Source organism: Astatotilapia calliptera, chromosome 16 (assembly GCF_900246225.1).
Source record: "Astatotilapia calliptera chromosome 16, fAstCal1.2, whole genome shotgun sequence".
Classification (NCBI taxonomy): Eukaryota; Metazoa; Chordata; class Actinopteri; order Cichliformes; family Cichlidae; genus Astatotilapia; species Astatotilapia calliptera.
Window position 1 is genome coordinate 4,064,757 of NC_039317.1, and position 25,559 is coordinate 4,090,315.

General features: G+C 41.7%; 1 protein-coding gene across 1 annotated transcript in view; it reads left to right on the forward strand.

The window, feature by feature from the left end:
• The window catches only part of LOC113007690 (phosphodiesterase 1A, calmodulin-dependent), a 46,792-nt gene extending 21,793 nt beyond the window's left edge, over positions 1-24,999 (forward strand). Inside the window, exons 3-16 of the mRNA XM_026144513.1 lie at positions 5,182-5,295; positions 5,386-5,568; positions 11,500-11,566; positions 12,940-13,056; positions 13,156-13,296; positions 13,617-13,717; positions 14,208-14,333; positions 15,004-15,105; positions 17,307-17,427; positions 18,400-18,481; positions 19,084-19,204; positions 20,222-20,406; positions 21,614-21,778; positions 21,855-24,999. Coding sequence (XP_026000298.1) covers positions 5,182-5,295; positions 5,386-5,568; positions 11,500-11,566; positions 12,940-13,056; positions 13,156-13,296; positions 13,617-13,717; positions 14,208-14,333; positions 15,004-15,105; positions 17,307-17,427; positions 18,400-18,481; positions 19,084-19,204; positions 20,222-20,406; positions 21,614-21,778; positions 21,855-21,907 — 1,678 coding nt within the window. The 3' untranslated portion in view covers positions 21,908-24,999. The remainder of the gene's footprint in view (positions 1-5,181; positions 5,296-5,385; positions 5,569-11,499; positions 11,567-12,939; positions 13,057-13,155; positions 13,297-13,616; positions 13,718-14,207; positions 14,334-15,003; positions 15,106-17,306; positions 17,428-18,399; positions 18,482-19,083; positions 19,205-20,221; positions 20,407-21,613; positions 21,779-21,854) is intronic.
• Positions 25,000-25,559: the final 560 nt, after the last annotated feature.

The window sequence follows — 25,559 nt, forward strand, 5'->3', positions numbered from 1 at the left end:
CCGAGGAACCGCTTCAGCCGTCTCTTCCTGCTGGAGGATCCGAGGGGCCAGTTCAGCCTCCTGTCTCTGCTGGAGGGTCTGAGGGGCCCGTTCGTTCAGCCACCTGTCTCCGCTGGAGGGTCTGAGGGGCCCGTTCGTTCAGCCACCTGTCTCCGCTGGAGGGTCCGAGGGGCCCGTTCAGCCACCTGTCTCCGCTGGAGGGGTCCGAGGAACCGCTTCAGCCGTCTCTTCCTGCTGGAGGATCCGAGGGGCCAGTTCAGCCTCCTGTCTCTGCTGGAGGGTCCGAGGGGCCCGTTCAGCCACCTGTCTCCGCTGGAGGGTCCGAGGAACCGCTTCAGCCGTCTCTTCCTGCTGGAGAATCCGAGGGGCCAGTTCAGCCTCCTGTCTCCGCTGGAGGGTCCGAGGGGCCCGTTCAGCCACCTGTCTCCGCTGGAGGGTCCGAGGAACCGCTTCAGCCGTCTCTTCCTGCTGGAGGATCCGAGGGGCCCGTTCAGCCACCCGTCTCCGCTGGAGGGTCCGAGGGGCCCGTTCAGCCACTTGCCTCGTCAGCTGGGGGTCCGGGAGGACCCAGCCAGCACGTCCCAGTGTCTGCTGATGGTTCTGGCGAGGCCGTTCAGCCACCACCGGCCTCCGAGTCTGCAGCTCCGCCCGGTCCGGCCCCAGCCTCTGCAGCTCCGCCCGGTCCAGCCTCTGTAGCTCCGCCCGGTCCAGCCTCAGCAGCTCCACCCGGTCCGGCCTCTGAGTGTTCAGCTTCGTCTGCGCCTGGGGTCCCCATGCCGTCTGGTCCTGCTCGTCCTACACGTCCTGCTCGTCCAGTCTGGCCTGCTCGTCCTGTCCGGCCTGCTCGTCCTGCACGTCCTGTCCGTCCTGTCCGGCCGATGACTGAATGTCGTTGCCGTCATGGCCGGCTCCTTGACCTACGTCGCCGTCATAGACGGCCCCCTGAACTACGTCGCCGCCAGTGCCTCCCGCCCGGCCGGCCTCCTGACCTGGGCCTCTGCGCCTTTCATGGGCTCTTTTGTTTGTTTGTTTGTTTTTGAACTATTCCTGGGCCTTTGTGCTGTTGTTTTGGACTTTGTTTCCTGTGTTTTGGTTTCTGGTTTGATGTGTTTCATTTGTTTCGTGCCCTCCGTCCTGTTTCCCCCACCGCCCGCCCTGGTTGGGTTGTTTTTTGTTTTTTGGTGTTCTGGTTTGGGCTGTCTGGAAGCCAGCCCTTTAGGGGGGGGGGTACGGTTAGGGTTCCTGGGTCGGTGACCCAGTGTTTTGTGTTTTTGGTTATTTGATTTTGTTATTTCTTTATATTCTAGCTTTGCTTTACGGGTTTTTCTTAAGTTAAGGTCCTCTGGGTGGGGTTTGGTTAGAGTTTGTGTTTTGGTTTTCTGTCTGTGTTCCTTTGTTGCTGTCTTCCCTGTCTGCTGTATTTCCACGTCCAGTCAGTGTCTGTGTCTGCCCTGGTCCCACGTCTCTGTTCCCTTTGTTTTAGTGCTTGCCTGTGAGTCTGTCTTATGTTTCCGGTTTTACTTTGGAAGTCTATGTCTGATGTTAATGTGTCTGGTTTTGCTTCCCCTGGTCTCGTTAGGCCTGATTTGCCCCAGCTGTTTTTCCCTCCTGTTACTCATTCCCTGATTGCTCCCTCTGTGTATTTAAGCCCTGTGTTTCTCTGTGTCCATGTCGCGATCTACCGTTTATTTTGCTGTGTGTTTTGCCAGTCCACTGGTGTTAGTTTATTTTGAGTTTTTCCCAGTTATGTTATGTTTGCGTTCAGCATTAAAGCTGTTTTGGTTTAAATTTGTCTCTGGAGTCTGCATCTTGGGTCCTATCCCTGTCCGCACACAGCCGTCATCTAACAGAAGATCGCGACCAGAACATGGACCCTGCAGACTCCTTTTCCTCGGAGTTCAACGGCGAGATGAGGCGGATGGTGAGTCTGCTCGACCGCATTGCCCAGTCACGGGATCTACGGACTATGGCAGTTGGGCTGAATGCAGTGGATGCCATCATTCGCCATAACCCTCAGCTGTTTCAGTTTGCTAAGGACACTAAGTTGGACGACACCATTACTGCCTGGAGAGAGCAAGTCAAGGCTGGTGACCTTGCTCTCTCCGAGGGGCCCGTTCTGCCCCCTGTCTCCGCTGGAGGGTCCGAGGGGCCCATTCAGCCTCCCGTCTCCGCTGGAGGGTCCGAGGAACCGCTTCAGCCGTCTCTTCCTGCTGGAGAATCCGAGGGGCCAGTTCAGCCACCTGTCTCCGCTGGAGGGTCCGAGGGGCCCGTTCAGCCACCTGTCTCCGCTGGAGGGTCCGAGGGGCCCGTTCAGCCACCTGTCTCCGCTGGAGGGTCTGAGGGGCCCGTTCGTTCAGCCACCTGTCTCCGCTGGAGGGTCTGAGGGGCCCGTTCGTTCAGCCACCTGTCTCCGCTGGAGGGTCTGAGGGGCCCGTTCGTTCAGCCACCTGTCTCCGCTGGAGGGTTTGAGGGGCCCGTTCAGCCACCTGTCTCCGCTGGAGGGTCCGAGGAACCGCTTCAGCCGTCTCTTCCTGCTGGAGGATCCGAGGGGCCAGTTCAGCCTCCTGTCTCTGCTGGAGTGTTTCTCTGTGTCCATGTCGCGATCTACCGTTTATTTTGCTGTGTTTTGCCAGTCCACCAGTGTTAGTTTATTTTGAGTTTTTCCAAGTTATGTTATGTTATGTTTGCGTTCAGCATTAAAGCTGTTTTGGTTTAAATTTGTCTCTGGAGTCTGCATCTTGGGTCCTATCCCTGTCCGCACACAGCCGTCATCTAAGATTAATAAAGTATTCTGATTCTGATTCTGAAGAAGAAACGCTCAGTGCTTCACAGGAATCCCTCAGCAGCCTAAACTTATTGTAGCATAACTAAGGGAGGATTTAGGGTCACCTGGTCCAACAATAACTATAAACTTTATCAAAAAGGACATATCAACTTTTTTTTAAACCAAATCTTAAAAGTAGAGATAGTGTCTGTCTCCTGAATCCAAACTCCCAAGCTGTTTCCACAAAAGAGGGGCCTGAAAGCTAGAGGCTCTGCCTTGCATACTACTTATAAATACTCTAGGAACAACAAGTAGGCCTGCAGTGCGAGAGTGAAGTGCTGTAATGGGGTGATATGGTACTATAAGGTCATTAAGATAAGATGGGGCCTGATTATTTAAGACCTTGAACAGGATTTTCAATTTGATTCTGGATTTAATAGGGAGCCTATGAAGAGAAGCCAATATAGAAGAAATCTGCTCTCTCTTTCTAGTCCCTGTCAGTACTCTTGCTGCAGCATTTTGGATTAACTTAAGTTCTTTTCAGGGAGTTTTCAGGACATCCTGATAATAAGAAATCACTAGTAGAACCAGACTCAGGGAGGAGAAGGGGAAACAATTCCAGAATCAAACATATAGAGAAACATGGTAATTGCAGCTGGACATCTGCACCCTGAACAAAGAGAAGTACCACACCTTTCACTGAGACACTTTGGAACTAGGCCTGAATGATCGGGTAATTAAAAAAAAAAAAAAGAGTCATGATGACACATAATTTCTGATTTCAGCTGAGAACAGACATACCGAAAGCTACCTCCTAGCTGATAAATTTAGCTCCACAGTGATAAAAATAACTCAAGTTGACACTGAGAGAAACAAAAAAGCAAAAATACTTGAAAAGAGGCAAGAGTACTTTGACAGTTCTGCAGCACAAACTACATAGTTCCGGAATGTTCAGAATTCCAGAATGTTCGGAATTCCGGAATGCGCCAAAGTTCCGGAATGTTCGGAATTAAAGCAATGTCCAAACATAAAACTGTTCAAAAAGAGTTATAAAAATACGATCTTCTCGATCTATAAAGAAAAGGAAAATATTTAAATTAAGTGAATGTCTCTATTTAAAAACAAACAAACAAAAAATTCGTGATGTGATATTATAGTATATAGTATATCAGAAATCTGTTCACTATTTTTATTACAAATTATATCAGTAAGGAAGCTGACTAAATATTCACTGATAATTTATGGGACAGGGGTGGGATTAAATAAGTGTATACTTCTTCCCACTCCCTTTCAACATGTAAATTAATCAGAATGTTTTTTTGTATGTAATTTGTATAGTATATTTTTTTTTCTCTCATTTCTTTTCTAAATGTACTTGTATATTGTTCACATTTTGAAATAAATTACCAATCAATCAATCAATTCCAGAATGCACCATGGTTTCGGAATGTTCAGAATTCCGGCATGCGCCAAAGTTCCGGAATGCTCGGAATTCCGGAATGCGCCAAAGTTCCGGAATGTTCGGAATTCCGGAATGCGCCAAAGTTCCGGAATGTTCAGAATTCCGGAATGTTCGGAATTCCAGAATGCGCAAAAGTTCCGGAATGTTCGGAATTCTGGAATGCGCCATGGTTCCGGAATGTTCGGAATTCTGGAATACGCCAAAGTTCCGGAATGTTCGGAATTCCGGAATGCGCCAAAGTTCCGGAATGTTCGGAATTCCGGAATGCGCCAAAGTTCCGGAATGTTTAGAAATGTAAATATGCTGTAAATATGAGGAATGATATCCACAGCAGCCATGAAGAAAAAGAAGATACCTGACTATATTAAAGTATAAAATCAATGCCATATAACCGAATTAAAAGTGCTTATTGTGTTTGTGACTAAACTGCATCTAACAGAAAATTGAGCATAACATTAGTTCTGTCAGGCTGGACAGTAAAGCTCAGCCTGCAGTTCCATCAGATCAGCTGATGCCCAGGCTGACATTCTTCAATTTATTCTACTCACTAATATTTAAGATGCTTCACCTTCCATACAGATACTGCTGCCTCTGCAAGCTGCTTCGCAACCCAGATTCCCTCCAGCTAAAGCGTTACATGCCGTTAATTAATGCCATATGTTTTCTAACCGATGCCTGCTCTGCTGTGTTAGGGGCCTTTGTTGCATTCTTTTTACCTCTTAGCTTTCAGTGTATGCACATGGACATACAGAACAGAACTGTACAGACAAATATGAGTTACTGCAGATATAGACAACAATCTCCTTTCAAATAAAGTGGTCCTGACAGGATTTTAAATGTTACCTAGCCCTTTAACACTGGGCGTCCAACTTCTGAATAACTTTGCATCATTTACTTGTTCTTCTACTGTTTGCTCAATTAGTATAATGCACTGTATATTTGTTTGTGCTGTCAGGCTGAAGGCGGTCTTGGAGCAGATGGACCGTGGTATGGTGGACCTGCAGGAACTCCGGAGGCACTTGGAGCTTGCAGCTGCCATGCTGGATGCTGTTTACACTGATGAGACCAGGTGAGCCTGAGCAGGCTGTTGAATGAATGGCTGTATAGAAAATAAAGCTTTATCAGCAGTTGCCAAAAATGTGACTGTTTCTCTCTGCAGGCGCCTGCTGGACACTGAAGATGAGCTCAGTGACTTGCAGGCAGAGTCGGTGCCAAGCGAGGTGCGTGACTGGCTGGCGTGCACCTTCAGCAGGAAGATGGGTGTGGCCAAGCGTCGCCCTGAAGAGAAGCCAAGATTCAGGAGCATTGTTCATGCAGTGCAGGCTGGGATATTTGTAGAGAGGTAAATGTTGCTCTGATCAGCTAAACAGAAAGCTTGTATTCACTAATAAGCATGCTAGAAATACTGCACGGAGTGTGAAGAAAAGAAATTCACAAATTGTTTCAGTCCCATAATTTCTCCAAAAGCCTGCATTCAGGTTTTGTGAATTCAAAATAAATGCTCATGAATAGAGAAAGTGTCTTCGCAACTGCACCAGCAATGAGATTCTCACTCTAACTGCTGCTAATGGCCATTAAACATAGCAGGCATTAGTTAAGCTTTGTAAATCTCATTTTAAATCATTGTTCAGTGTGTATAAAACTGCAGAAAACTTTAAGTACCTCTGCTTCACACTCCATTAGCTGTTAACAGACCTATTCAAGGATTAAAATGGCTGAAGAGCTTGGAACGAATTTATATACTGACTCACTTTCTTCCTTTATGTCCTCCCAGGTGCTCTGACCTAGAAAATAATGAAGTAACTTTGACATCGCCCATTATCTCCTTATATAATAAGACTGTTACAAAAAACAAACAAACAAAAAACATATTATGAACATGAACTGAGTCCTGCAGGACAATTCACAAACCTTTACAATATTAATAATTTGCTGCAACTTCTCAACTGATATTCGAGTTTTATGTAAGCATAACAACCCACAATCCACCCATTCATTCATCGGTTTTCATCCACTTATCCAATTTAGGGTCACAGGGGAGGAGTGAGTCAATTCAGAGTCAAAAATGAATGTTGAATTGTAAATAACTATAAGTTTTATACTTACTCAGGAAGAGACTAGCAATGTGAAAAGAGTCTGGAATGTCAATGCTGCCATTAAAACTCACCATTAGCAACGTGAAGTGCAAGGGACTCAGGCTTTCACGTTTGGTTGACCCATCAGTCCACCCTTACCTTCTCCCTGATTTCCAGAAAAATAATTACGATGAACAGTATGCCACACTCCACAAATGAACTTCCGATAACTATACTCTCCACTTTGGGTGTTTTTGTGTGTTTGCTTGTTTTTTAAAATGACCTTACTTTACTCTTAACCCTCTCAGGCTCAAATTAAACTTTTTCTGCAGTCCTGCAGTGGTACTTTTGAGTAAAAAAAACCTCATAAAATATGTATGTGGGGTAATCAGGTTGTTAGTTTTTAATTGTTGCAAATCAGCAATGCCTGCCTCGAGAGGGTTAAGACTTCAACATACAACCACACTGTAGACAATACTGATCTTCTAATTGCACTCGCCCCTCGCTAGAACCTGATCATCTTTTTGCACACAAAGCCAGCTCCAAAGTGAAGTGGCTTTCCTAGTTTGGTTTATAGGTCCTGAACACCAGGGGATGAGTTCCAGCACTGACTGTGACTCAAATCCAGTTCCACAGCTGGACCTTGTGAATGCTCTTGCAGGTACATGTGGACCAGATTCAATGTTGAGGGATTCATATGATTACATTTCATAAAAGTTGGGTCTGACTTAGAAACTGAGGAATTCTACACTCACCCTCATACTGCAGCAACTCGTCAATCACACAGTAAAGCATACCCCATTTTATCCTGCTGTGTGACTCTAATGGGGACCATAATATTGTGCAGGCGGAAACTATCCATAGAGCTAAATGAACTAAAAACAGCTTACCATGACAGGTAATTATTAATAATTGTAGGAGCACAGAACTGTGCACACTTTGCCTTTCTCTTGCTATTGACATTTTTCTTTTGTAGTCCAGCACTTGGAGAGAGCTTTCTGGAATATTCTGACCCTGAAGGTAGAAACGATTGCGGCTGTCTCGCTGGCAGGAGGTGACATTTTATTGTATTAAACCGACATTTGATCAGAAGTTAAAACAAATAAAAACCTTTTCAGTCAGAGCTCATCTTTTTCACAGCTCAGAACCTTAAACAGAAATTGAGAAAAAAACAAAAACAAAAGAAAAATTGAAAAAAGGCTGTAGAAAAGTACACAGGTAACAAAGGCAGGGAAAGAGCAATCTGAGAAGAAAAACAGTAAGGTGGTAAAGGAAGATAAAACAGTCAAATGACAATTTATCCTGCTGTTTGACTCTAAAGACTTTTGTACTTTTGCACAAATATTTTGTGCATGAAAATATTTTTTGTACTCACCTGTACTTACTGCAACCTTTCACACTCACCGTATCATTTCACTGAATATAGAGTATTTTAGCATTTATTTTTTCAAACCAAGCTTGATTCTTGCTATTTCTCAGCTCCAAAATAACAGATCTGACCCAATCAGACCACTGTATGTGGTAACAAGTGTGCTCGTCGCTCAAAGTAGGCACAGGTGCAATTATATGGTAATAGTAAAATAATACTAACCCCAGACACACAGCTAGACACTACTCTGGCCAGTCGGCTCTCTGAAATGATTTCTCTGCCTCCTCAGAAGTTGTTTCCAACTCTGCCAACAAGAGTTAAAACTTCCCCACTCACATCCTGAAATATGTGTGAATGCGGTGGTGATACAGCTTCAAATCCTGGATCAAACCATTAAATTCTCCCTCTTGCTGCCTTCTTGTGAGACTTGGATGAACCCAGAATCTTTCTTTCTTTGTTTTCTTCCTCAAAATTTAACACTTTCAGTGTGTAACATTTGGACATATTACATTCAAATATTACATATCTTCCTAGTTTTGTCATTTCTATTTCTAGTTCTTAGATTTGTGTTCATTTAGTCTCCTCCCTTTCATGCTGTGGTCATCTTGGTCTTGTCTGTGTTCTCCCCAGTCCGTCATGTCTCTCATCCTCTCTGTGTCCTCATTCCGTCTTGTTCTCTGCTTCTGTTTCTCCCCTGGTCCCAGTGTCAAGCCCTTGTCTCTTAGTCTGTGTCTCAGTGTCTTTCCTGTTTTATTTTGACAGTCTCTCGTCCTGTGTTCAGTGAGTTCAGTTTCCCTTCTCCCTGTCTCATTGTGCCTGATTACTACCAGCCGTGTTTCCTCCTGTTTCCTAGCACCTCATTAGTCTTTGTGCATTTAAGTCCCCTGTCTTCCTCTACTTGTTGTTGTGTTGTCCATGTTGCTGTGTGTTCTCCTGGGCTCCTCGTGTCCATCACTTCCTCGAGTTTTCTTCCAGTTTCGTGTTTTCATTTTCCAGCGTTAGGTTTTGTTTTTGTGAATTTAGTATCTGAGTATTTTGATACAACACATAAAAGCTGCCTCTTCTAGTTATCCCTTTGTGTTTGAGTCCTGCGTTTAGGTCCTACTCCTGCCTGCCACACAGCCAGCATTGACAGATCTGACCATTCAGATCATTATTTGGCAACAAGTGTGCTTGTAGTTCCAAGTCTGTAGAATGAATTTTTCACAAAAGCGCAGCACATTGGTGTGCACATACTTTACAAGACAAGTTTATGATGTGAGCAGGAGGTCAGGCAATTGAGAACAGTGAGTAGTTGCATTTCTGGGGAAAGAGTTTGCAAGAGGACTTGGTGGATTTTACCATGAGCCAGCGTCTAGGGCAGGGGTAGGCAACTTCAGGCCTCGAGTGCCGGTGTCCTGCAGGTTTTAGATATCACCCGGGTTAACTTAATCAAATGATTAGTTCATTACCAGGAGAACTTCAAGACATGTTGAGGAGGTCATTTAGCCATTTAAATCAGCTGTGTTGCATCAAGGACACATCTAAAACCTGCAGGACACCGGCCCTCGAGGCCTGGAGTTGCCTACCCCTAGGAGATTGCACTGCGGGTAAGTTTAATCAGAGACTTGGCAGGAGAACAAGAGCCACAATGGACTGTAGTTGACGGGCATGACCTGGGAGATGTGGAATGTGGGATGGATGTGCATGGATGCTTGAAGCTTGAGTTTAACCACTGAAAGGCTGATGACAATCTCGATCTCATATCATCCAATAAAACAGGGAGCGAGCTTGCAAGAGAGATGGCCTTAAGATGAATATCTTTAGTGGCTAATCAAACCTTTTGTCCTAGTTCATATCTGAGAGTGGGTGTTTGGAGGCAATCTGCATAGTGGCAGTGCTGATCGACTGTTCGGAGTACGGCCTCTGGGCCTAAATGCGCTATCTGCAGGTGGTGCTAGATGGAAAGAACAGATCTGCTTCTACAGACAGGCAGGTGGTAACCTAAGGATACGTTGAAAGGTGAGAGACAGTAGCAGATAAGGTGAGTGAGTTGTTCTGTACTCTACTCATGGGAACTCTGAGGACCAGATGGCTGAGTTTTGTGTCATAACAAAACGGAGCCAATTCCAACTCTTGATTGAGCCTCTTGGTCAGGCCGTCGGTCCGCAGGTGAAACCTGGAACTGAGGCTGATGTTGGCTCCCACTGCAGTGAAGATCTTCCAGACCTGGGAGGTGAACTGAGGACCCCTGTCCAAAACGATCTTCAGCGGAATGCCATGGAGCCTGAAACATGATCAATGAGCAGTTGGGTGGTTTTGGTAGCAGTGGGTAATTTCTGAAGAGCAACAAAATGAGCGAACTTTGAGAACCGGCCTATTATGGAGAGGAGATGGGTAGCCTGGTAATGAAGTCCAAAGTAACTTGGACCTGTGAGGTGTAACTAGCGGTTTGAGTAAACCTGAGGGTTGCTGGGAGTTACTCTGACTGCGTGCAGAGATGGAACAGTTGGCTACATAATCCCTAACATCTCTTTCCATAGATGTTAGATTGAAGATGAGAGAAGGAGGTGAGCAATCAGGGCACATAGGTGGACACAGGAGAACACAGGACCCAAACAGAAAAACACCAGACATCACTCAGATCATGACAATATTTAGTCAATGATTTTTATTCTGTCACTGATAAATTAACAAACTTCTGTGAAAAAGTAGCAGGAAATGCGCATTAGGAATTTGAACAGGCCAATCACAATATTTAGTTACATTTCTAGGGAGGTGCATGCCAAGTTATGCCATAGGTTACAGTGCAGGGTTTCAGAGTGCTTGCAATTACAGCTAAACATGTGAGCCTATGAGGATTGACTCACTTTTGGTTATTTAGAAGATCTGCAGTTTATGACACGTTGAATTTACTTCATTTTTCAGCCCTTAAATCAACTAAAAACAGGAACCCAAGCTTACCATGACAGACCTTTATTGATAAAGGACTGCTGAGAAAACAGTGCTGTGCAGACTTTAGCCTTTTATTGCTATTGACATTTTTCTTCCATAGTCCAGCACCTGCAAAAGAGTTTTCTTGGATATGTGAATTGTTTTTATATGATGTTGAAGAGCCATAAACAACATGAAAAGTATACTTTTTAATGTAACTGTATCTTATCTTTACAGTAACGTCATAAATGTATTCCCTGCCACTTCACTGACATGCAGAGGTTTCTCTTAACCTCTGAGCCTAGTGCTCTATATGTTAATTTATCTTAAAACTTGTTATACATGTGCAGAAAAGCAGTGAGGCATCGCAGAATTCTGTCAAATGATTGTTTCAAAAGAACACTTTCAGATGTTTAGTCATTTCAGTTATTTTTATCTGCAGCAGAAATCTGGAACACCTGCAGACAGAACAGAGAACAGTCACAGATTTTCTTCAAAATAAACGGCAGAACATCCGGCTGACTCCACCGCAGATGTGATTAAAGGGTCCAACATGAAGTGTAACAATGTTAGCCTGCAAGAGAGCTGGGGATGGAGATCATATAGGGAAACTGTGAAGTCCACTATTATTATATTGTAAATGACTCGCAGTGATAGAACGGTATCAGTTCATCTGCTGCAGCTTAATGACGCATGAAATCAAAAAATATCTGCTGCACCGAAGCAGCGCTCATTGTGTGTCTGTGTGTGTGTTTAGAATACGGTTACCATGACAACAAACAATCCATCCTGGTCACAAACTGTGGAGGAGGGTGGCTGGAGGGGGTCTGTGCGGGGAGTGTTTATATGCATGCCACTGCCTGTATCAATGTGTGAAATTAGTGCGTGATATTTTTATCTGTGTGTGTGACAACAGGATGTACAGACGGACGTCCAACATGGCTGGTCTGACCTATCCTCCCACAGCTTTGACAGCTCTGAAGGTAAAAATTACTGCTGCGTTCCCACTGGCAGCAGGTGACATTTTATTGTATTAAACCTGCGTTTGATTAGCAATTGAAAAAAAACAAAACCTTTTCAGTAAGAGTTCTGAGTTCAGAGCCTTAAAAGGAAATGAAGGGAGAGAAAAACAAAAAATGAAACAAAATAAAGAATGACAAAAAGACTGGGAGAGGTAAGAAAGTGTGTAAGAAGGTAGGAAACGCAGGGAAAAGCAATCCAGGATGATGAAAAGAGGAACGTGAGAATGACAAGGAGGGTAAAAAAGTAAGGTAGTTGAAATGGAAAGGAGGCAATGTGAAAAGAAAAGAGGAATGAATGAGTGAATGAGTCAGGGAGGACTTGGGAATGGGAAATAAGAAATAGACAAAAAGGGGAAGAAAGTGAGAGGAAAACAAGAGGAAGAACAGGAAGTAGGAAAGAAATACGAATTGCAAAAAGGAAAGGAGACGCTAGAGAGAGACTGAGAGGGGTAATGATAAAGGAGACAGAGAAGGAAGTGAGGACCTGGTTGGGAGGAAAGGAATGAAGTAAAGATATAGCAATGAAAGGAGATAAGAGAGGACATTTGGAAGAGAAGAAAAAGTGGGATTTGGGAAGAGTATGAGGGTAAGCACAAGAAAAAGGTAAAGCTGTAAAGGGAAGGCGGAAATAAAAGGAGCTAATAAAACATCCATCCATCCCGCCAGCTAGCCAACCAGCCAGCCAACCAGCCTTTTTAAACCCTTGTCCAAGTCAGGATTGGGGGAGGGTGTTGGAGTCTATGTCCTAGCTGTCAAAGGACAAAAGGCGAGGTACAGCCTGGATAGCTTACCAGGGAAAAAAGAAAGTAAGATAAAGAAAAGAAGGGTGGAAAAACCAAAAACAGTGACTGAAAGCAGGAAACAGAAGTGCTTTGGATAGTAAGAGGTTATTAGGAAGGAAGGCATGAAAATGAAATATAGACAAAAAAATGAAGCAGAGAAGGAAAAGAGGAGATAAACAATAAATGAAGGAAGCGGAGAAAGGCAAGACACTGTGGTGAAGGACAATGTAGATTTAGTACATTAATGATATATGTTTCCTCCTCTGCACTTCCTTTTGTCTACAAACTTAGAAAAAAATTGAATTATTCTAGTCCACGCTTCTTGCATGATGCAAAGCACGACCCAATGAGAGGCTTTAAATGTAATTGTGTAAGTAAATGTGATAATTAATCTGAGTTTTAGATCCTTCCTGTTTGAGCAAACATTATCAGGACAGTGCCCTCTACTGGCAGAAATCTTCATTTCACTAAGGTCTCACCAGCTTTATGTCACACCCCCCTGCTGTAATCATACCTTACATGTGAGATGGTATTTGTTGATGCATTTCTCAGGAGGTGGATCAGTGGTCCTTTGATGTCTTTGCCTTCCACGAGGCCACAGGAGAGCACGCCCTCAAGTTCCTAGTCTACGACCTTCTGACCCGCTATGACCTCATCAACAGGTTCAGGGTACTCGCAGTTTAATTTTGTTCAAATCTGGTGGTGGGCGAACTTAATACTGGGGAAAGTACATTTAGTCTTTGTGCTAACTTACAGTTTTGTGTTCAGATTCCTGTGCAGGCTCTGGTGCAGTTTGTTGAAGCGCTTGAGAACGGTTACAGCAAACACAGGAACCCCTACCACAACCTTATTCATGCCGCTGATGTCACTCAGACTGCCCACTTTCTGATGCTACACACTGGACTGATGGTAACACACACACACGTGCACATCTTTTTGTGGGGAACCTCTGGCATCCCTTTACACTGCTGTTAAAATAAACCAGATTCTTAAAAGCTGAATCCTCAAACAGTCTTTCCTAGGACCACGCAGCATGTCCTCATTTTCCAAAACGTTGCTGATGTCCAAACCTTAAATTAGCCCACACAAAGACAGAAGTAGATTTTCAAAAACACCTATGTGGATATCATTTTGTCACAATCTTGTTGTGCAACTGTGCTTGCCTGCACATGGCTTGCAAAGACAGTTGTCTATAGAAGCTAACTAATGATGTGTGTGTGTGTGTGCAGCACTGGCTGAGCGAGTTGGAAATTCTTGCAATGGTTTTTGCCGCAGCAATTCACGACTTTGAACACACAGGAACCACCAACAACTTCCACATCCACACCAGGTAATGTAGATGGTAACACTTCATGTAGGTTATCAGGGGATCTGATTTGACAGGGACAGTTTTTCTCAAGATAATTAACTTAAGGTAATTGATATTTGACATTTAACACTAAACACAATATAAAGTTAACAATATAAAGTTTGTCACGTAGTACATAACATATGAATTAGGCCTGTGTTTAAAGACTCATGAAAAACATCTTTATCTTACATAATAAAACAATGGGAATCTGCCAGTTCACTGGGTGAGTTGTGAATTCATCCAACAGAGTTCCAGATGCTTGATTCAAAAGCATGGTGACAGGTTTAAGGAGGCGCTAGGAATAACACAGTGGGATTCATCTGGAGTCCCCCCACCCTTCTTTTTTTTCAAAAATTTCAGCAAGTGTGGTGAATCTTAAGTAGGGGAACAACAGGAAACCTGCTGATGTTGCGGCTTCTGTATACAAACTGCAGAAGATATCTGATTGGATGTTGTGTCTGTCTGTCAGGTCGGAAGTGGCCATTCTGTACAATGACAGGTCAGTGCTGGAGAACTATCATGTCAGCGCTGCCTACAGGCTGATGGCTGAAGAAGACATGAATATCCTGGTCAACCTGAACAAAGATGACTGGAGGTTTGCCCTTACTGCCAATTCTTGATGTTTGTGCTTCCATCTCAATGCACCTAAATGCCCTTACCCTGAGCTTTGACATCACAACTACATACAAAACTCCACCTTGTGTCCTTTGTGTTGATGTACAGAACTCCTTCTCTAAGAGACAAAGAAAGGGCTATTTTAAAATACTTACTGTTCTGATGACATTTACAGAATTCCCAGCAGATTCTGTAAAAAAAATATTTAAAAAAAATTTTTTAAATATGTTTCCTTGGTTAAAGTGTTTTCTATACAGCTAGTATTGTTTTCAGAAACAGAGTTTTCATCACATGATGACACAGTCCTCATGTGTTAGTGTGAAGTCTGGTTAGTGCCCCAACCTGGCATGATATATGTGAACACACACACACGCACACACACACACACGCACACACTGTGTGTACTCATATCCTTGTGGGGACATCTCATTGACATAATGCTTTCCCTAGCCGTTTACCCAACCCTAACCAAAAATCAATGCCTAATCCTAAACTTTAATTATTTACTTGACTTGTTTTTTGAACCCAAAAGAAGTTGAGTTCCCACAGCGTCTCGACAATGTCAAGTTGACAAACTTTCAGAGGTGTGGGCTCTTTGATGAGAACTGATGGGTGATTACTGGATGTGTTTGTTTATTTATTTTTCATAGGGAGCTGAGGTCTCTGGTGATAGAGATGGTGATGTCAACAGACATGTCCTGTCATTTCCAGCAGATCAAGACCATGAGGAATGCCCTAACACAGACACACAGGTCAGAACTCTAGCCATTATTAGTGACCTTTGACCTTTGTAACTGGCTATCATTAGATCAGTGATAGCCAATGATACATTATGTTTTGTTAACAAAACATAATGTATCCATGCCTTTGTGTACTTTTCATATTTTCCACAGCTTTATTTAATAAATAAATATATTATTTTGCATAAATGTATCATTGTGACCAAACTTTTCCAGTTCAGATGGAAAAGTAAAAAGAAACGGATTCATTCTATCAGTTTATTTCCACCACATGAAAATAACGTCATGTCCTGCTGTGGCCACAAATGTTGTGTAACTGGCAAACTGGAAAAAGTCAATTTATTGTATTATTAAACAGGATATTTGCAGATCCTTAATATCTACCACATGCAAAATTGAGGCCTTGATTGCCAATAAAATTGATTCAGGAGAGGGTCCTGCTAGCAGATAAGATATTATAGATAATGTTTTTGGTTAGTTTGTACAACATATTGGTGACTCCAGATAATGTTGGCTCATATCACTTTAGAATGTCTGCAGTCTGTCATTGGAAGAAACGATAAACCTGAAAGCCTTTAGTTATAAAATCGTGCCGTGAAAAATATCACTTATTTGTTGGCTTAGGTTTGGTGGAGGAAAGCGCACGATAACGGTCGGCTTACAGCTGTGAAAGCTAACACTGCAACAGATGTAGCAGCTAATTATGTTTAAGATGGTGCTGTGTCGATGGCATGAAATTAGTTCCTGTGTTAGCAAACAGGTGCCACCATCATGTCACCCATTTGTTAGTGAGGTCCTGTCTTAAAACCTCCAGCTGAGCATAGTAACCAAGACATACTGGGCACACATGGTGTAGTAGCTATTACCAGTCAATCACTGGGAAGTCACACTGGGAAGTAAGGCATACTCTCCTTCATCCCCCTTTCCCCTCTGATGAAGTTGATAATTTACAAAATGAACATCATGTTGTATTCAATATGTTGCTAAACTATCAAGCTGAGACTGTAGACTGATAAAGTGAATAAGAGAACTCATCTTTTTCTCAGATTTCCTTTTGTGACCAGATTTATGCCCTGAGCTGGAGATTAGAAAGATTAAGTAAGGCTTGTTGCACATTGCTTTGAAGCTGACAGCTGGTCGCCTGCAGATGCTCCGGCTGATGTATGTCAGTCAACAATATTTTTCACTCTCACTGGTAGTCACTTTAGTGGCTCACTATAGAGGTGTAGAAAAGGTTTTTCTCCAGTAGGCCCACTTCTTGTACACTGATGGTTGTTTCGGCCGTTGTCTCTTGAAGTTGTCGTTCGCTTTCCATTGTCTCAGGTCACCACATTGTTTTATATTGAGCCTGTGGCTAATTTAACCCTGAACTTTGTAAGACTTCTAAGAACCTTTTAGGTAAATAAAATTCTCTAAGTGAAAACATGTCTTTCTGTCTTTCTTACGTAAATAGACTTCTTCAATTTCATCTTAAAAATCTAATATTTACCATTTTTAAACCCGCTGATACTCTGAACTACAAATACTTTTCATTCTTCACACAAAAATGACTTTTCCCACTCAAACATGTAAAATTAGATTCCTCTGCAGTTTCATAAAAGATTTTCCGGCAGACTGTGCAAGGCTAGTCTATCTGACAGAGACGACCAGATCATCTGTGGGAGTGTGGTGAAAAGGCCCAACATAAGCTCCTGCAGGCTGCTGGACCAGATTGCCCTGTGCGTTCCTGTAGGAGCTATCACAGGAATAGTACCAGAGTCCAGTATCTCCTCTATGTTTGTCAGTCCTGCTGGACCTGCGGAGGTGTGTCCATGTGTATCTGTGTGTCTCTGTGTGTAAGCGTGTCTGAGTGTGTATGGAGGGGGTGCTGGCAGCTGTCGTGATTCTCAGCTCACGCTTGGATGGATTTTGGGGGAAGACGCTGTCATCAGCCTGTCAACACGCTGGTTCTGCTTTTGTTGCTGCAGCAGCGGGCAGAACTGTACAGTCTGCACAATATGATCAAAATACAAAAAGGCACAGCACTGTTCACATAACATATGGGAAGCTGTAGCAGAGCAGTTTCTTTCCTTCACAAGTCATTCTCAAAAGACATTTTTGCTGATCTTCTACAGGTCCAAAAATGTAGATGCTCAGTTTTTAGTCAAGGTAATATAGTTTCTTTTTGATTGATGGATATTAATGAAATGATTTTGTTTCCTTTTCCTTTCCAGTATAGACAAAGTGAAGGTTTTGTCTCTGATGCTTCATGCTGCAGACATCAGCCATCCAGCCAAAGCATGGCCACTGCACTACCGCTGGACCCACAGTCTGATGGAGGAATTTTTTAGACAGGTACAAACATCTGTCAGTGAGGGTTCTCATTTGTGAGGATGCTCGTGGACTTTAAAATCAACTATCAAATCAAGCCAAGGAATCATCCTCTGTAAATCAATAAAACACTAAAAATCAGTGTAACACAGGCACTGTCACTGGTTGTATACTTTGTAAAAGTGTTTTAGTAAACCCTTGACTGCCATTTCCCATCATGGCTTAGCAACAATTTAGAAGGTTCTTTAAAACAGGATTTCTCCATATAATAACACAGAATTCTGATACCCTTCTCTTTCCCTCGCCTCTGTCAGTGCGCCCCAGGGTGGCTGTGGCTACAATGTAGCTTGCCATCACCAGTGTGTGAATGTGTGTGTGAATGGGTGGATGACAGGTTGTGTAAAGCGCTTTGGGGTCCTTAGGGACTAGAAAAGCGCTATACAAATACAGGCCATTTACCATTTACCATTTGTAATGCCTACTGCAAAATTAATTCGGTGCCATGTTAAAAATAAATCAACCAGTAAAGAAAAATTAGCTAATTGTTGCTGCATTAACAAATAAAGGCAACGTTAGCCTAATTAGCCATTTAGAATTAATAAAATCTTTTTCAGTTGTCATAGCCGACATAATTGACATTATTACTAGAAACTGTATGAGCTCTGTAACAGTTACAGGTGATGACCTGGGTGCTGCAGAGCTGTTTGTTTTGTTATACAACACTTAACTTTTTTGAGTCCACCCAACGAATTCCAGTCAACTTGTATCGGTAAGAATACATTTTTGTGTTATCACTGAAGCACTCTGAAACACTGAAAGACTCTATTGCCCATGTTGTAATGATGAAGATATTTTAGCTTATTTCCATGAGGAGGATGTCTCCATTGTGTTTTATTGTTTAAGGCTCAAGCAGAAACTGAATGCAAATCCCATAAAGTTAACTTGAGTACTTGAAGACACAGTGTTATATTGTCCCACTTTCTACATTGTTTCCAGGGAGATAAAGAGGTTGAACTTGGGCTCCCCTTTTCTCCTCTCTGTGACCGTAAAGCTACGATGATTGCCCAGTCTCAGATAGGTAAGAGTCACAATGAGAAAGGACTTCATAAACTTGTGCTGGATTTGCAAACAGCTGTTGAAACTTTATTCTCATGTTTACTATCTGGTAGTGATTTATTATAAGAAAAAGAACCAGTATTAAGTTATTATTAGTAATGATGCTGTTACGTCTCCTCGAGGGCAGGAGAGGATGACACAACGACTCTGGAAACCTGGTACAGGTGTTATAAAAAAAGTTTAATGGCAGCGCTCTCACAAAATAAGTAACCCAAATTCAAACAACAAATGTGGGGGAGAAAGGGACAGTTAGGTTGTGCCAAAAAAACCACCAAAAAGGCAAAACCAAAACTTAGCTGAGCTATTATCCTAGAAAAACAAAAACAGGGGGGAAAGACCCTAAACCTCAACTCAAAACAAGCTCAAAATTACATGGGTGGCATCAACCTACTTACCTAGTGTTTCTAACAAAAAGACATCAGCCTGCAGTCTGCGTACCTAAGGGAGTGGCAAACAAAAGGAGAGGGAAAGACAACATGCAGCCTGCAGACACGTAACAGATGCGCTTGTTATATATTTTGCTCTCTCTTCTTCTATTATCCTAACATTTCTCTTGGGATTCAGGTTTCATAGACTTCATTGTGGAGCCAACCTTCAGTGTACTGATTGACACGACAGAGAAAGTGATTGGTCCTCTAATAGAGGAGGACAGGAAGGCCAGAGAGACTGGAAACAGGAGATCCAGGTACTGCTGCTATTACTGCTGTAAGTTCAGTGACTTATTCAACATGTGTATTAGACACAAGGTTTTTAACATGAACGATTCCTCAGTGAATAACCACAACAAAAGAAAAGCAACAGACTTGATAACAGCTGAAACTCTTAATCCACATCAGAACAAGTCTTTGGAAGTCCAGACCTCAGCCCGATTGAAATCTGTGGTGGCACTGTGCATAAACAGATGCCCACAAACCTCAGTCAACTAAAGCAATGTTATAAAGTATAGTGGACTCAAATACATTAACAGCAATGTGAGAAACTGATAAAGTCATACAGATAATTATTACTGTAAGTTACTGCTGCAGAAGCTGGTTGTACAAACTTGTAATTGTTTTTACAACACTGCATAAAGTCATTTTTATTCATACTTGATGATTTTGGATGAAAAATCATTGAAAATAGGCTGGTCTTAGACCAGAAACTGTGAAACCCAGTCTAATCACTCAATTGTACAACTACTTATTCTTTTCTTAAAAAAAAAAAAAGATTTATTTGGGGTTTTTTTTTGTTTTGTCTTTATTATACAATCTTTATTAGTACAGAGAACTGACAGGAAACTATGGAGAGAGTTGCATGCAGGACATGGATGCACACCTGTACATAGCACGATGTACAGATACATGACACAAATAGTAATTGGTGTTCTTCAAGACCACATAGTGGGCAAAGAGGGTAAAATATAACTTGTTGGTACAAGAACCAGTAACAGTCCCAACCTTAAATCAGCTAAATGTCCACAGGAAATGCCTCGACTACAGCATATGTTGATCGGTGTGTGAGGGCAGGTCATCACTGCACAAAATCAAGTAACATTGTTTTTCTCATAGAAATATAAAGTTTTTGGCCATGTAGAAAAAAAGTATTGCTCATTCACCAGGTTTTATTCAATCAATGCAATATGGAATTTTCCTTAATACATTAATACATCCAAGGTGGAAAAGGCAGTCCCTCTCATCGCTTTACACCTCTCTCTCTGTTTCAGTCTAACAGGAAGCGGTTCAGTTACCGTGGAGTCAGTGCAGAGACACAGTAGTGTTCGCCATGGGAACAGTGATGATGGACAGATGGACTTTTCCCTGACAGCCATTGATCTGCTGGCACTGAAGCTGCACCTCTCTGGTGTCATTACCAGCAACAAGGACAGATGGAAAGAACTATCTGTGCACGGTACACATACAGTCACAAACAAATATTCAAGAAACTCAGAATCATTCGAGGTAAAGTTTCTACAACCAAATTTAGAAAAAAATTGTTTTATTTGGAGTGTTATTATTTTGTTTTGCACTTTTGGACATTATAAGACAAAGCTTCCAACAATCTATAAGTGATTTCTCAAAAAACGAGATGTTTTTCAGTGTAACAAATGTCAATTGTTCAATTCTCCCAATTCTTTTGATCTTTGGGCTGAAGGAAAGACAATACTCGGTGTATAAATGCTCAATCAACAATCTTTTATTCCATACAATTCTTATACCTCAGCAGTATAATGCATCATAAAACAATATCATTCATTCACAATAAATCAGCAGTCTAATGTAATACAAATCAGTTTAATAACTGTAATAGTTATCACCTTCTTCTAAGTCAAGAGAATAATGCAAACTAAAACTACATAATGATTTCACAATCTTTAATTAGGGGTCTAACGTGGCAGATAATATAATAATCTCACACTCTTTGGAGAAAATGTTTGTCTGCATTTTTATAAAACATGCTCTTGAGAAAATTGTACCCTTATTTTAATATAAGCTACCATCTTTGTGCTTTTAGCCTTGTTGTGCTTGTTTCACACACTCAGCTGTGGACTGCTGTAATTTGTAAGACAAAAAAATTTAATAACGGTGCTGCCGATAAATATCCCAACAAAATCGATATTTTTCCACTGCGAAGTCATTTTTTCCTTGTTGACATGATCACAATACAGTGAGAGGTTAAATTGTTGAACTGAGATTTGTCCACCTTTTTCTAAAGTTTTGTGCAAGTGCCACCTGTTTACCTTTGGGTAGTCAACATTTGAGTTAGGTGTGATTTTTGGCTTAGCACCACATATCATATCTAATATACTGGGAATGTAATATAGTGGGAAAGTGTCTCATCTTCTGAGATAGATTCTGATATTGGAAACATTTGCCAGTCAGGTTGTTGTGGTGATGTATCTACACACAAGCTTTGCCATTAATGTAAATATCCACCAAATATCAGATGCAAAAAACACTGAACTGAGTGTAAACTTCTCCAACACTAGTCCTAGAAACAGCTAAGAGTCTCAAACCATCAAGGGCCCAGGCTTGAAGAAGATCCCCAGATTTGATGGAACAATTTTTTTTTCAGTTGCAAATTTGTGTATTTTCCTGTGTTTGCCTATTGTGAACAGAGCTAGCCAGCAAGGCGCAAGAAGAAAAAGAAAGTGTGGACCTCCAATCACATGCCTCAACCAGCCATCGTACTCCTGATGGACCCGCTGCCGATCAGCCACAGAACTCTGACTGCTCACCTCCTGGTGAATCTCATGACAAGTCACCAGACCAAATGTTGAATGGTATGAACTTGACAACAAACATAACTTCCTGACATTTAACCCTCAAACTCACCTTTAGCTGTGGTAACCTTTACAGGGGAGGCCCCAGAGGAGGAGAAAGAGGAAGATGAAGTGCCTGAAAACGCCTGACTGCCCTCTGCCAAACGTACCACTGTATTTGACTGTGGCAGACGACCCTGGCAACAGGGCGTTGCCGTGCAGAGTTCACACTCTCTGTTTAAACACAGCAGCTGACTAAGTGGTCCTTCAGTGACTGAAAAGGGCCACTAGACCTTTGTTTTTTTGGGGATTTTTTTTTACAACTGACCATGAAAATATCACATTCAGAGTGAAAAGATTCATTAGATAACAGCTTCTTAGCAGCTTCATGGCCCATTAACAGTGGTGAAAATGTGTTGTGATTTTATTAGAGATTCAGAGGAATGCTGTCTGTGAAATAGATGTCATCATTTAAATAAAAACAGAGGCAGGCAGGTCAAAACCAAAGAGTGTGGAGCGGCTTAAAAACCCTATTCAGGGAGTTGGGAGACTGAATGTCTGTTAGGAATAATAATTAACTGAGCTGTTAAGAAGCAGTTGTCGAGGTTTTGTTAATGCAGCTGAGCACAACAACAGGTGTGATGTTTTAAACTTATAATATGAGCGTGAAAAGTGATTGCTGCTCTGTTCTTTGTTCCTACTCCTTTTTATCTCACACTTCTACCCATGATGTCAAACAAAAACATGTTGGATGATGTTGCAGCAGTTGTTTATCGTACCGCCTAAGTAGCAAGCTAAATGGGGCCAATTGCATATTGGCATAATTGACTATGCTGAGATTATTAATACCATACAGGATTATTTCTTCTGGCATGCACGACTTAGGCTATTTTTTGGGGCTAAACCATACCTGGCCATTACGAACGCTTTTGGGGCAAAAATGTTAGCAGTTATTCAGAAAACTGGAACCTCTAACTTTTGGTCTTGCACTAGCATCGGCCGAGAAACTTTCCAAAATGTGTGCCAGGTGGTTGATGCCCAGTACCCCTCTGCAAGTTGTGCTTAGTGCTAATTAGCAAATGTTAGAGAGCGAAACTAAGATAAACCATAAATGCCATAAACCTTAAGCATTACACAAACAAAACTTATGTATATTACCACTATCACTGACAGCATATTAGCATTCTGATAGCATAGCTGATGGCTATTAGAGAAGCTGTAGACTACCAGGTGTGTAAAATATCCCAGCACTTTGTACAGAAGACATTACAAATGTTACATTGTAGAAAGTGATGTACAAGTTATGAAATTTTTCAGTTTATTTGCAAAGGAAAAATCCATGGACCTACTTGCATTGGTCAATTTACAGTGCTAACAAGTTAGCAATATATACCAAATGGAGGTCTCCTGTATGCAGTCTTTTAACGTAACATAAAAGGAGGCATCTACAGACCTGGATATAGTGAATATTTGCAGTCCTGGTTACACTGTAATATTTGTCCTAAATACTAACATGCGACAGAGACAGGAAGTGTTGTCAGTCACGATGCTTTTTAAATGCACAGTATAAAAATGTAATCTCAAATGTCAGTTATTTATGTTTTGTCAAGCTCAGTTTGGTTATAGAAATCGTACCACAAGCTTAATTAGCTTAGTGTTAAATGTAGCTAAGCAAAAAACCATATAGCCCTTGTGTAGAAGGACAGAGTGTGGATGTTATTCACAGCTTGTTTACACCATCAGTGATGTATTTGATTCAAGAGCATTTTATTGAAACCGAATCACTCAATTCATTTTCTTATCAAATCTCAATTACAACGTGATGAATATTATGATATAATATTCATTAACCCCGCCCTGACTTTTTCTGCTGCTGTCTAACATGCCTCCTCAAAGTAATACAAATTAAATTAAACTTTGTATTATATGCATAACTAATGTTTGCGTGCACAATGTAGTGAACATTACCTGCAGGTGACCTAGTTGCTGCTCTGCTGCAGTTCACAGATCTCACAGATCACAGAATATGGTTTGACAGCTGTCATGAGCTGCTGCTCAACACTCGAATAATCTAAAATATCACATGTTCTTGCTTTCACATTTGACAGTATACATTTCAACAAATTCTAGTTTAACATTAAACAATATGCCATTAATACACTACATGGAAACGGCATGTAATTTATTATTTCTTTTCCACTTTTGACATGAGGCTGATATTGAATTTGCTTATTTAATTAGTATCTTTTTAAATGTTTACTGGTTAGGTAGAAGGTGAAGGGGGGAGCTGTACATAAGAAAGCTAATAGAAAGGATTAGCTCCAAGGCAAGAGGCTTGGTAACTAAAGATTAACAAAGATTTAATGAGGGATTTTCTGGCTGCTAAGCCTAACCAAGTACTTTGCAATCTCCAAAAAAGACATCAGAGCTCATCTGTAGGATCAAATCAGAGTCAGTTCTGTGTTACAACTGATTGTAATAAATGGTTGATCCCAAATCTGTATCTGAGCCCTGACCGAAGAGTCTGTTTCACTTGAAAAATGTTACATACGGGAGCTAAAAAGCTATGACTGCCATTCAGCTGGCTTTACCTTTTCCATGGCTAATAGCAGTAAAAATCCAAACATAACACAGTGGCAGTTTGAACGCACAGAGAGCAGAGCAGCAGCAGTAAATCGGTGTGAATTTCTTTACATGTGACCTTTTTTTTAAAAACAAAACATAGGCCATCTTATCGTATTCTGGGCCAATATACCCATAGGATAGCATTACACTGTACTCTCCATCGTTGTAGAGATTGTGGAGATGATGGAAAATGATAATGAACACTGAGTCCAAGGAAGTGTGATCATGAGTAAATAAATAAGATTTACCTTTAAATCGACAGGAGCCCAGAGTTCAGGCAGCTCTTGTTGTTCCTGTGCTGGGCCCCTGTTGCTCCACCTGGCTGTGAATAAAGAAAAGTGCCATAGAATCAACATGGTGACAAGAGAAACACCAGTTTCTATAGCAATGGACAATGAGTCAAAGGCCGGAGCCAAAATGGCCGAAAGTCAAAGCTCTTTAGATTCTGTGAGCACTGTGTTTGTTAATGCAATGTGTGCTATAGTTATTGTGTGCTCTTTGACTCTGTGTGTGGATGAGATTTTGAGTGTGAGTTTGTGTGAGAGAAAGTGTAAGAGTGTGCACTGTATACTGTACAGCTGTTTTCTGTATTATTGTATTAAACATTCACAAATCTGGCTCTGTCTTTGATTTTATTCAGTCTTGTTGTTTACATTTGGTGGTCAACAGACCTGTATCTGAACTTCTGGTATCTGCTTTCACTATATGGACATTCTACAGGAATGCCATTTCTGTCCAGTGCATGCATATTAAGTGACTTCAAAGACAAAAACAAAACATAATACTAAAGTAAAAAAAGATTTTAAACTAAAGATCCACTAAATCAACCTATTATACTTTCCCTTATTTTCTAATGTGCTGTGAAATTTTTCACCAGTCTCATTTCTTAGTCTTTTGTCAAACTTAAATGTTAAAACCAAATTTTAACATTAGACAAAGATAACCCGAGTAAATAGAAAGTTAAAAAGTAAAAAAAAAAAATCATCTGGTGTAAAACTACAATTTCACCATCATACAAGAGTCTAACATGATGTGGTAGTGTGATGGTCTGTGGTTGGTTTGCTGCTCCAGGACCTGGACAACTAGCTAAAAGAAAAACCTTATGGAGACCATCCAGCCACCAATTTGTGTCCTGAATTTCAGGTACAGTTGGATGTTATTGCAGGACAATAATGTG